Raw genomic sequence first — 13,469 nt, forward strand, 5'->3', positions numbered from 1 at the left:
TGATCAATAAAATTTAAGTTTTCTCAATTTCTCATTACATTTTGGAAATGACTCGTAATCCCTATGTCAAAGGTTTACTACAATAAGGCGAGTTTAGTATATCAAACGTATGCCGATGATGAAAATGGACTCTAAAAATCCTATATAATTACTATGAAATTTTCTATAAGTTTTGTATATTTACTAATAGGAAATAAAACTGCAGATTGTCAGTTTTTGAAAGGAGATTTGGTTTTCCGTCCCAGGCGGAACTGATTAGCACGCGTCGCTGTTTCCACACGGACCAGCGTCATTTCCCAGACATGGCAACGTGCACGCGGACCGTGTGGAAAGGTCAGTTGTTTTTGTGAAATTTACCTTTTGTCTTACTGTCAGTAATAATATTATAACTTAATAATAATAAGAGGGATGCACATTAGCTCTGTCAGACTTTCTCGCGGCTTTCTTGTGGGACTTAACGGCCGTTACAGCCTGTTAGCTTGTCTGCTGTTCGTTTAGCTAACACCGGTGAACGACGAGAGCTAATCGCAAAAATGTGAAATTTTATATTTCCCTCGGTTACTGAGGGATTCCAAACATGACACAGCATGACTTAATATTTCATTTGAATTATTGGGATTCTCAGTTTAATTCGGCATCATTCCAATTAACCAGATATCTCGTAACTTAATAAAAAGCCCAGTTTTATGATTGATTCATTAGTCGTTACTTAACGTCCTTGAACCAAACACAGCGTGGTGGGCGGTGACGAGCAGTGAGCACAAGTTATAAAAGATTACTTTCTGTTGATTTAAAGTGTTTCTCGGTGGATTATATGTATGCCGAATTAAAGAGTTGACGGTAATAATCCATTAAAAAGTCGAAATAATGTTATTTTGAGTATGCACCTTTGTTGATAAGATGGGGCGCGTTTAACTGTCAGATTTCTGAACACAGTTTCTGCTTAAAAAATACGTTAGAATAAAAGAAAAGGGAGGATGCGAGGGGCTGCAGAATATGCCTGCTTTCTGTAGAGAAGACATCCATAACGTTACTTTACTGTATTCATAACTTCTATACTACTAGAAATGATCAATAAAATAATCAAAGAGTTCATCTTCAGAGCAGTTAAACCCAAACTTTGCACAAGTATGAATTCTCTCTGTTTGCTCAGGATCAGCTCCAGCTGTACAATGTCCTCTCTTTTATTATTTAAAGATGACTTGCTTAAATTGTCTTTCAACCTGCACAGCCAGTCAGTGAAGCTGTATTATTTTTTTTATTTTTTTTACAGATGTACAAGCACATTTAAAAAAAGTGAGTCAGCTTTTCCCAGCACACATCTCCCGGAGGCATCCAGAGATTTATAACATGCTGTTAACAGCAAGATTTAGATTCTCCCAACTGTGAGACTGTGAGATTGGAGAAAAAGTGCTTTTGATGGTAAAACTTTAAAGCAGCACTGGGGGCACAAGTTTCAAATCTGCAAAGCATGTTTTGACTTGCAAATCAGTGAACTCGGTCACACCTTGATAAAACATTATTTAAACAGACAGATTTTTTCTTTGCAGTCAAATATTAGAAAAATGAATCCAGTTTCATGCAAATAACCCAAAACACTGGCTGCAGTGTGCTTTAGTCTGGTAGATTACAGCCCTGATGCAAACTGATCTCTTTCTATAGGTAATAAACTAATGTCAAATGTTTTTCCTTATTTCCCGGATCATTCGGAGCACATCTGAAACACCAATCTGATTTAGTTTTGTGAAGATTTACAGTGTCTTTGTACTTCTTTTCATCAGTTTGCATGGCATCCTCTGGTGGAATCTAACTTTACTTCTTGGTGTACTTGCTTCATGCAAAATTAAACATCTCAAGCTCTGTTATGCAGTTTGATGTTGAATCTCACAGAAGGAGAGAAGGAGCTTCTGTCTGTGTTAAACGGAGGTCACCATTTGTACCCTTTGTCTTTGTTCTCCTTTCATAAACATAAGCTTCTTTTTTTTTTCTTTTCTCTTTTCTAGTTTTAGCAGGATGTCAGAGGCAGCTGCTGACTGCCGGTGGTCCCGCCTACGCAGGCGTCTCACAGAATACACCGAGGAATATCCCCGTCAGGAGTTTAGCAGCTGTCAAGTGAGTTTACAAGCTTTTTAAACAAAAATGAACTTAAAAGAAGACATTTGTATGACTTTGGAAAATGTTTTTCATAATCATTCTGCTTCACCTGCGCTCAGTTTTTCACATTTACCCCCATAGAGTTGTCCAGCAGAATCAGTTTGTTTGTTGTTTTTCTCTCCTGTCAGGGTACTAAGGAAGGACAAGAAAGAGGACGCAGAGAAGGAGGTGAAGAAGGAGAAGAGGGTCATCGATGACAAAGACAGACACAAGCCTTACGGCAAGACGGCGTGGGGGCCCGTGGACGACGTGTACGTAATGAGGTACTACCCCAGAACCGTATACGACGCAGCGGACGCCATCGACCTGCTCAAGAGCTTCCAGGCGTTGGACTTCACCCCCCACAATCAGCCCGTTTACATCGATCTGAGGCTCGACATGAAGCTGGAGAAAAAGGTAACAAGGTCCAATAGCTGTTGAGACATTTCGCTCAAAACCACAAATGTCAACCTCATGATGGCGCTAGAGCAAAACTCAGGGGATCACCAAAGTGGGTTGGATTTATCCTCTTGGTATCGTTAATATCTGTAGAAAAATGGGTGCCAATCAATCTAGTAGATGTTGGATTAGTTTGCAGGAGAAGTGAAACGTTTGACCTGCTGGTGGAACTAGAGGAAGAGTCAGACAATCAGCAAACTGATGGAAAATTTGGTTTTTATGCTTCAGTTTGTGACGTCAGATATTGTTAACTCAAACGGAGGCTTTAAGGCAAGAGGCCAACTTTTTAGTCAATCCCAGAAATCCCCAGCTGCTTTTTTTCTCATTTTTACCATCATCAGAATAGAACACAATGTCCCGATTACCAGCTGTTCACCTGCCAAAGTGTCTCTTAAAGTCTAATTTTAAAAGACTTGGCAGTGTTTTACTTTTTGGGTTATTTTTCCGCTCCGGCTGTTCAACTTCGCCTCCGTAAGTCTTGAGTGTTATTTACAGCGTGGAGCTTTGCAACATGAGCAGTTTTATTTTTTAAGGTTAATCAGCTAAAAACAGCGTGACACAGAGGGAATAAAAACCTCATGAGTTTGTTTCCACATCACAGGACGAGAAGAGCTGCCGCGACGTCCGACACAGTCCGCGTGAGACAGACTCCGTTTTTACTCTCGTCTCTCTGTCTCTGCAGATCTGTGCGGACCTGATGTTCCTGTGCATAATGAATTAGAAACACTCAAGAGAAATGAAAAATGAAAGCAGAAAGCAGAATGAATTTAATGCTTGATTATCATAAGTTTATGCTGTGATGGACGTTCCTTTTCTTTTTTTCTTATGTTTTCTCCCAAATCTTTTATTTGCAGCTGATAACTGTAATAATTTAAATCTTATCTTCTCCTCACAGAGAAAAGTCGACCCCTTCGTCAGCACGGTGCACCTACCTCACCCCTTCAAGACACAGATGAACAAAGTTTTAGTTTTTACTGAGGTAAAGACTTTTCTTCTTCTTCCTCCCCCCTCCTTCAGCCTCACTCACTCTTAATTTCATAGCCAATCGACCGCATGCTGTTGATGGATTGTTTTAATATTGTCTGAACATGATTCAGATGCGCAGCAGAAGCACCTTTTCTATTTGTCACCCTGTTTGTCTGTAATAAATGGGCCGTTTGTGTCACAGAGACTTAAAAAGCAGCGTTTGATTAATACTCCTGTCGAGCAGCAGAGGTTGTGGGTTGTAACTTCGACACGCACGTTAACGACCGCCGTAATGAATGACGCCGGCACGGCCTGACAGACTTTGACACGCCCGAATCAGATTTAAATGTGTAACGGCGTCTCTGTTCTCTCGCCGCAGGATGCTAATCAAGCTAAAATCGCCCAGGAGAACGGAGCTGCGTTCGCTGGAGGAGCAGAGCTCATACAGCCGGTGAGTCGCTTCAACAGGTACATCACAACAGTTCAGATCAATATTCTCACTTATTGTCTTTCACAGGGATCATCACAGTCATTATAAACTTATATTATGTTATTTTCTACAAAAAATATGTAATGATTCCAAGCAAATTGTAAATTGGAATTCATTAAATTAAATTAAAGCTGCTTTAATCAATATTTCTATATTAACGATGGATTAAATGACTCTATGGTTCCCTTCCACCTTACAGCATCTTTCAACTTTACAACAACCATTAATTCACTCTCATCTAGAGCTGCAACGATGAGTTGATTAGTCAACCGACAGAAAATTAATTGGTGAATATTTTATAATCAGTTGGTCGTTTCAGTCATTTTTTAAGCAAAAATGCCAAATATTTGATGTCTCAAGCTTCTCAAATGTGACAATTTGTTGTTTTTCCTGTTGTCGTATATGACAGTTAATTAAATATCTTAACATTTTGGACAGTTAGACTGAAACTGAGAGATTATAAACACTATTTTTTTCATAGTCTAAGCAATTAATCGAGAAAATAATTGTTAGTTGCAGCCCTACTGTCAACACTCTCATCTATCGTATTTCCAGCAGCAGCAGGAGGCTTATTTCAGCTTTAAAAACCCAAAGTACACAACCTGTCGAGCACCAAACGGCACACAGACAAAGATAAACGCTAGTTAGTGAAGTAAGAGGAACATTTAGCAGCTAAGGAGCCAGATATGTTTCTCCAGAGGTGGTGGAGACCAAAACGGAGCTAAAAGAAGAGTGAATATTGGACAAAACTCCACTGGGATGATCATGTTGCTCTGTGTCTGCTGGCCATGTAAAATATATTAGAAAAATATATTCTTGTTAATGTCATGATATTGTTTTCAGCCTTATTGCTCAGGCCTGTTTCCCTTGTGATTACCAATTTTAAAACATTTGTTTTAGTCATTTTTTAACTATATTTGCTGGTTGCAGCTTCTCAAATGTAAAAGTTTTAAGCTTTTTCTATGTCATACATGACTGAAGTGAACATGTTTGGATTTTAGACCGTTGATCAGACAAAACAAGACATGAGAAGATGTCGCCATCAGTAGATAAAACAGTTAATTGAGACATTAATCAGCAGATTAATTGATGATAAATAGTTGCTAGTTGCAGCCATATTTCCTTCTGTATGTAAGAGTCATCCTAATTTAATCCGGTCTGATTTTATTCCAGATCCTAGACGACGAGATTTCAGCAGACTTCTACGTAGCAGCGCCTGATATGCTGCCTAAACTCACACCGCTGAAAAATAAACTGAGGAAGAAGTTTCCCAAGAGCAAGAGAGGTGAGCCGAAGAGTCAGAGCGGAGTCGCCGGACGGACTGTCGAAGCCGCTGCGGATTTATAATCTATGCTTTCATTTCTCTGTCGACACTCAGGCTCAGTCGGTGTCAACATTCCCAAGATGCTCGAGTTGTTTAAAACGGGTCACGAGTACCTGGTGGAGAACGACTGCTACGTCAGGACCCAGATCGCCACGGTACGTCATAACAAACCGGTACCAGAGCGGTAGATGAAGTGTGATTATTAGAGCATCGATGTCTGAGTATGAGTTTATATTTCCAACAAGAAGCTGTCACATCATCTGTAAAATGTCAGAAAACAGTGAAAGATGTCGATCCCCAAAGCCCAAGACGACGTCTTCAAATGTCGTCTTTTGTCACAATCCAAAGATATTCAATGTACTCTCATAGAAGTCTTAAAAAAGCAGAAAATACTCACATTGAAGAAGCTGGAATCTCAAAACGATTAATCGATTATGAAAATATTTGGCAACTAATCTATTAATTGACTAATCGTTGCAGCTCTATATCTGTATGATGATGAAATGCAGAAAACAATAAATCATATTTGAAAAGGAAAAATAAGATGCAGTTTTCAGGACTAAAACCAGTCAAACATTGTTTATTGTGTATTTAAGTTCCCACGTTGAAAATGCAACATCATGACTTTGATTTGAAGGAAACGTATCATGACTTCAGTGTATTTAAACAAACGGCAAAATCTGGAGAAACTTCAGATTAAAAAACTAAATTCTATCGTATAAAATACATTTTTAGTGTTACAGTAGATTTAATTTCATGCTGTTTTTATTTTTTTTTTCTCACTACAGCTCGACTTCTCAAAGGAACACATCTTCGCCAACCTGCAGACTATCCTGATGGATGTTTGCTCCCATCGGCCGGCTAACACGGGTACGTTCACCACAAATCACAAGAAGAAAATATCTGATCACACTTTAAGCTCCTCTTAAACTCTAAAATACCTTCTTTAACTGTCTCAGCAGTTCTTCAGTATAGAATATCTTATTGTTGAGCTTTTTAATTGTGCCAGCTTTTGTCTGCTTGCTGGTTTTAATCTCCCTCACTGGTTCAGTTAACAGCGCTGTCAGCACAGGTGATTTTTTTTCAGTCAGCTGATGCATCTCTTCAGTCTTTAATTGCTCTTTTCTCTAAAATGAGAGAGAAGGCAGAACAGTCTCCTTTCCTGTGGTGACTCGACCAGATTCAGACTGGATCAGTGGACAGAAGTGGGCTTCACGTCGGTCCAGATGTGGAGGGTTTTAACATTCTGCACACAGTGGAGCGGACCAAAACGTTTGACTGAAAAAACAACACATGCTCTTATCTAAATGTGCCCGATAAGAATGAATTAAATTATTTTGAGCTGAAACAATTAACCGATTAGTCAATTGACAGAGAATAAATCAGCAACAGTGTAATAATTTGCATATTTCCAGGTCTGTATTTCTATTCTGGGGCTCTACTGGAATATCTTTGCATGATTATCATCATTATCTTGCCCTTCAGTTCAGCCTCTGTCTGAAACAGGCTGTTCTAGCTCTCGTCTCTCGTCTCTTTTCCTTTTGTCCTTCAAACACTGAATGAAAACAACCTCAGTCCTGCAGGCAGTCGCTGCTCCTCCAGCGCTGATGTGAACTAAAGCAGAGCGAGCAGCTTCTTCATCTCTGATCTACTCTATACATTTACTTCACTGTAAGTTGTGGCAATAAGATGCAGAGCGTAATCATCAGCTAATGGAACCTCGTTAGACTGTGGCGCTTAAATGATCTAAAAAAATAATTGATTCTGAGCTTCGCTAAATAAAATGTCGTTAACATTAACGCCTCCGCCGTTCTGGAGTAATCTGCAGAGCTTTCAGAAACACTGACTGAAGACGCTTTAAAACCAGCAGCCCTTTGTGACCTGAAGCTTCTCATATCAACCTCTCTCTCTCTCTCTCTCTCTCTCTCTCAATGACCTTATTACCAAAACAGCATTCGTCTCCTCCGCAGACCACTGAAGAATGTTTTTCTTATTAGATGTTCAGCTCTCATCAAGTCTTACGACACCTCTGAACTGTTGGCCATTTTCACACCAGGATCATCAGTCTGGGATCATCTTTTAGACTTCCTCCTCTCAACTAACTGCAGCAGTTTCCAGAAAACAAGATCAGTGCAGGATTTACGTACGCTTCAGTGCAAACAGAACTACATGAAACATCGTCCAGTATCACGTTGGCCTCATAGGTTATTCTCTTCTCGTTCATCAGTGACACATGTTTTCTCGCAGCGTAAAAAAATCACAAGAAATGTTTTCATTACATGCACTCTTTTAATTTCATTACTGTGAGGGTGCAGGGTGCTGGTTTTGCTCCTTGGTGTGATTCATGTGGGCAGATTTAAACCCAGCAATCATACTCAGACCAAAATAACCACACACAGACCCTTCAGAGGAAGTGGTCTCGGTCTGGTCATGATCGAAATGTGGATTGGTTTGTTTGTAGCAGGAATGTAATCTCGATCTGAGCCAACTTCAAGGTGTATTTTGCCGTCTTGACATTCAGGCAGATTGGACTTTTTTACCGGTTCTCGTCCCAGACACGTCTTAGGTGGCTTTTTGGATCGCTTTAATTTTGTTTTATGTGAAAAGAAACCAAACTAAGTGGAAAACTTAACAAGTTCACCAAATTATCCACTGATTCAGACCAGAGCAAAGCAACTGTACTGTAGCTTTGAAAAAAGGTCACTCAGGTCCAGTTACTTGATGTGCATCCAGGTTTGGAAAAAATGTTAATTTTGCCAATTTTTTTTGGCAAATTGCTTCCAGAAGCAAAGTAAAAATCTGGTGCATGATCTCATCCGCTGGCAACTGTGAGCTCTAATACTGGTTCTGTTTTTCATTTCCAAAGAAGCACAAAGTTGAGCTTATATGCATCAGAAAAAAGTGCTGGTTAAGCTTTTCCATGTGACATAAACAGCAGTGGCCAACAGTGAATGAGTGAATGAATGAATGAGTGATTCTTGTCTCTGCTTACACTGCTGGACTTTTATCTACATGCTCTGGTTCCATTTTAATTCGACCATCAGAACCTAAATATAATCAAAATAAAAGATCTAAAACCAGAAAACACACAGGAAGTTTACTCCTCCACCGAGGCTACAACATCCATAACTGTTATTTGATTAATATCAATAATGAATAATTATAGCTGTTTGTTTTTACTCACTGTTGAATGAGCCTGATCTTGCTTCTCTTGGTGTTGATGGTTCGATGACGACGGCTTAGAAACTAACATAGATGAAGTGAAACTCAAAAGCCAATATGAAATAAAATGATTTTCTGTCACGTACAATCAAAGCTAAACTATTACTGGATCAGTTACTGGCCAGAAACACCTCCTTTTATTCTCAGGCCTGTTGGTGCTTTGACATCATAATAATAATAATACATCAAACTCATATATTCAAGATACTCAGAGACACTTTACAAAGGAAACAACAAAACAAAAAGAAATAATGTCCATGAGTAAAGTGAATGTATTAGAAGGGAGGAGAAGACTGTTTGTTAGAGATTATAAGCAGTTTTACTTGAAAGTGGAGGAAGAGTCTCTGATGTTTAGAGGGAGACATACGTCAACAACAAACATAAATGACTCCAGCAGGAATGTTTAATCTGAAAGTAAATATGCAGGTATAAGCAATCACAGAATACATTTTTCATGTTTTTTTTAAGTGCTATGAGAAAATGTCCATCTGTTCATGTTAAGATATCCATTGAAACTACTGGATCCACACCAAAAAAACTAATCACTTGTTTCTTGGCTTCTGTGCTTAACTTTCCACCCACTTTGATTTACAAATGGTTCAGGTTGATGTCATGCTAATTATACTAATTACCAAACAAACAAACCGAGAACAAAACTTTCTTTGCAGATAGATAATTGAAGTTTTTCACAGCCAGCAGTAGGTGTGTGACTGCGCTCACAACAGATACATTGTGTCGAGTGTCGTTTCAGCGCGGATGATTCCTGCGGGTTAACGCTCTGCAGATACAGTAGCTGAGTGAAACGTCTCACTCGGCACCTCGTTCCGGCTCTGTAATTTTCAGCATTCGGTGATGAAGGCGGCACGTCGAGCTGAGCCGAGCCGTGCCGTGCCGAGCCAACTGGGTGATTCAGCGGAGAGAGAGCCCTCTGAGAGTTTGTGCCAGCAAACATTACGCAGCGGTTCACCTCCCCGACAAGAGGCGCACAAGGGACTCTGAGCAGAATTTAATTACCTCTGCGCCCAGAAGTCAGGGATCAGATGATGTGAAGATCTGGAATACTTACTGTTAACTCGAATTAACCGGCGTGAAGAGCTGAGAAGGTTTTTCTTCATTTCCATTAACGCATCTTAAAGAGTCATTTGGACAGAAGCTAATGGCTGCAGCGTGGGAAGAAACTGCACAGATAAACGCTTAAAACTGAGCGGAAAACGCAACGTGTGGGTGAGGGATTGAAACCCCCAAAGGGGTTTATGGGAATTATTCATGACAAAAGCACCGACCATATGCTGATAAAGACCTGAATGCAGAAATAAAGGGGGGACAACAGGGGAAAAAGATGCTGAAATAACTAATTCATAACTAAGTTAAAAGTAAATACGTGAGAGAAATAAAAGACTACAGGGAATTTGAGTACTTGCATATTTTCAAATGAGCTGTTAAACATAATCTCATGCAAACAGATGCTCAGTCTGATATGTAAAAGTTTTTAGACTCTTTGTTTTTTTTATTTTCTGCTGTGTTATCCAGGGAGACTTGTTGTTTTATGTCCTAAATAACTTCTCATAACATATTTTTATAGTCATGTTTCAATTGAACTGGTCCCTGGGTGGATTTACTCAGGTTTACCAGGATTATAATGACCAAATATCAGATATTAAAAGTGGATGCTGTTACAGAAAAACTACAAGTAACTTTCTGTCTTTGTTTATTTGTCATTTTTGATTTGAAATATTCAGTGTTTTTGTTTGAATAGGTTGATTTAATTCTTTCTTTCTCTTGTAGTAGTGTAGTGTCCTGGTCGACTAGTCGATTAGTTGGTCGATATGCTCTCGTCCGACCAAATTCTCATTGGTCAAATAATCCCCGTGTTATTTTCATAAGGAGAAAAGTGCGACATTAACAGCCTTCCTGGATTAATCCATTATTTCCTGCGGCGGGAGGGACAGACTAACAAATTACCTGTGAAAACGGGGTGTATTCAAAACACCCCCGGTGTTTCCACAACTTTGAACTCGCCCAACCTAATGGAGACTGCTGGGTCTAACTGTACTCAACGTTTACAGAACGTACTCAACGTTTACTGATTCAGTGTTTCTCCTATAATTACAACAACAACAACTCCTGCCAGACCAAAAAAATATTTTTTAATGTCAAAAATAACACCAAATATCCATTGATTCGGAAATCAATAGTGTTTTGGGTGTGTCTGTGCAGCGCTGTTCCGGTACGTGAGTCAACCTCTGTGTCGTTACCAAGGAAACTGTTGGTAGCGCAACTCCGTTAAGGAATACGGCATTGCGTAGTACGTTTGCGTGGTGAGCGGGAAAGAGTGAGCGACAGGAAAGTGACGGAAAGCAGAGGAAAAGGTTAGCAGTAAGTTGTCAGTCTGGCAGTAAATGTACAGTACAGACTCCAGTGTGTAACAGTTAATAAATGCTAATAAGTCAAGTCTGTTGTTTCCCCCAAGTGCTGGAAAAGTGAAGGGGGTTAGCTCCAAAGTTAGCAACAATGGGTTAGCCTAACCGACGCGGAGAAATGTGTGACTGCGGAGTTCACTGTGCACTCTCTCCCGTTACAGCCGATCATCCCAACTTTCTTTTGTGACCAAATTTTAATTGGATTATTATTTATTGGATTTTTCCTCTTGGAGCGGAATGGACAGACATGTGATTATTTTATTTGTCCGTAGTTACATAAGAATAGAAAAATAAATGAATAAATAGATGGAACAAAATAATAAACAAACATGAGCATACAAGTACCGACATGTACGTGTATATGTATACACTCATGAGCACTTTATTAGGAACACCTGTGCAATCTAATGTAATCCAATACAACAGTTATACCATAAATTCTACATTTATGAAGTATACATTTTCAGTTTTTGTTGTCAGAAAGGTGATAATTCTACTTGTTCTATGTTTATTATTATTGAGGTCGTAATGGGTGGCGGTGGTGTAGTGGAGTTAATTAATATGACAAAATGTTCCTAACATTTTGTCCACCCCATTAACATACACGAGGGGAGCAAAATATCATAAACACATTTTCAATATAAAGCTCTGAAACAGCCGAATAAACAATTATAATGAAGATAATTCTCGCTTAATTAAAACCGCTGTTCAGGGTGTTATTAAGGAAATGTGCATGAATGTAAAGATTTGAGTGTTTGTCGTTTTTATGAAATGAGCAGTTTGGGGGGTTTTTTGGGCTGCTGATCAGACTTTAAAGAAAACTAAAGGCTCTGATAACTTGTTATTTGTTATTATTTGTGACATTTTACAGACTGAACCATTAATCAAAAAAGATAATAGTTTAATCAGCAATGATCAATAGCCATCAAAAAATTGTAGCTCAGTTCACAATTATTACCAAAACCAAGTTCTATACATTCTGTTTTGATTCCATTTCTTCTAGTCTAATAAACTCTTCTTTAACTGTTTTGAAAAGTGTTAAGTAAGATGTTTTTATCCACATCCAGCTTCTCACCTCACACCTTCCTCCTCACCAGATCAAAAACAAGCGTGCACATAACGAATATTTACTGCCATCGGTTTGTGGATGATTGAAGTGTGAAGATGTCACCTAAATGTTTTTTATCTGGATGTTAATGATGACTCTTTTCCTCTCCTCTCATCCACTCTCCTTCCTTCAGGTCCTTTCATCGAGCGAGCGATCATCGCCAGTCAGACCAGTGAAGCTCTTTGGTTCAAGAGCGAAGACGTTTTACCAAAACCAGCAGAGAAGGAGGAAGAATGACCTGTTTCACATTGTATATATTCACTGTACTGAATAAAGTATTTGTTCTGAGTTTGGTTTCTGAGTTAATGTTGTTCAGAAGAATCCAGGAGAATAAAAGGAGAATTCGACATATAAGGTGACTCACTCACAGCCCATAAATCAGTTGCTACTGTTGTTTTACAAAACATCTGTAGGTCCATAAAAAGGTCCATAAAAGTTATAAAAAGGTTGATTCCCAGAAATAGCGCTGCTACATCAGGAGCAGGTTTAGCAGCACACTTTGTTTAGTAAATGAAATCATTACAGTTTGACCTCATGACCTTTTTTTCTGTTCATGTTAAGTTCTATAAACCCTGTTTGGTCAAAAAATATCCTGATTTTGACACTTTCTTTGACAATTATTTGTCAAAATCCTTATAAAAGATGTATTCAGTGTTGAGTTTGTCGTGCTAAAACCTGCAGATAGCAAACCTTGTAAGACTGAATGAATGAGTTTTCATATTTAAGACTTCATTTCTTTCTATTCTAATAATATAAAGTACAGTCTTCATAGCACAACATTCAGTTTTGGAGATATTAAAAGAATAGAAATAATTTTGGTATAATATCTGCTGTAAATATTAAACTTCTATCTTGGATGAATTCATGTTTTCACCCAGAGTGAAGACGTCTCCCTTTAATTATCTTCTTTAGTTACTTTTCGGAGCCACAAATTAAAAGAACACAACGTCATACTGTTTTTATTATGTATGAAAAGACCAAACTGTTGTTGTTATTGAGATATTTTGTGCTGTAGTTTTATTTTGCATTCAGGAAAAAACTCCTGCAACCAGAACTTTAGATTTAATTGGATCAAACATGATGAATATGTGTGTTTTTTTTAGAGCAGAGAGACCTGCAGCACAGTTCTAATGTTTTTAAAACTATGTGGACGAACCTGTCAGAAACCCTCCACTGAAAAATGTGTTTTTTCTTCTCGTTCCTTCAGTTGGATGTTTGTTCTTCTTCTCTGTGCAGAATGATGTATGTGCAGAGTTTGTTTTCACATTCATCTGCTGAAGGAGGAAAGTTTCTCTGAGTTCACCTTAAATCTCAGTTTAACACGTGTATTAAGAGCAGGATCTGTGA

The 13,469-nt window shown here is 38.7% G+C and overlaps 1 protein-coding gene across 1 annotated transcript in view; it reads left to right on the plus strand.

Moving 5' to 3' along the window:
• The window catches only part of mrpl1 (mitochondrial ribosomal protein L1), a 14,361-nt gene extending 1,951 nt beyond the window's left edge, over positions 1 to 12,410 (plus strand). Inside the window, exons 2-10 of the mRNA XM_042421174.1 lie at positions 206 to 333; positions 2,004 to 2,112; positions 2,283 to 2,550; positions 3,488 to 3,571; positions 3,938 to 4,009; positions 5,222 to 5,333; positions 5,427 to 5,527; positions 6,161 to 6,242; positions 12,256 to 12,410. Coding sequence (XP_042277108.1) covers positions 206 to 333; positions 2,004 to 2,112; positions 2,283 to 2,550; positions 3,488 to 3,571; positions 3,938 to 4,009; positions 5,222 to 5,333; positions 5,427 to 5,527; positions 6,161 to 6,242; positions 12,256 to 12,359 — 1,060 coding nt within the window. The 3' untranslated portion in view covers positions 12,360 to 12,410. The remainder of the gene's footprint in view (positions 1 to 205; positions 334 to 2,003; positions 2,113 to 2,282; positions 2,551 to 3,487; positions 3,572 to 3,937; positions 4,010 to 5,221; positions 5,334 to 5,426; positions 5,528 to 6,160; positions 6,243 to 12,255) is intronic.
• The last annotated feature ends 1,059 nt before the right edge of the window (positions 12,411 to 13,469 follow it).

This window comes from Thunnus maccoyii, chromosome 9 (assembly GCF_910596095.1).
Source record: "Thunnus maccoyii chromosome 9, fThuMac1.1, whole genome shotgun sequence".
NCBI lineage: Eukaryota > Metazoa > Chordata > Actinopteri > Scombriformes > Scombridae > Thunnus > Thunnus maccoyii.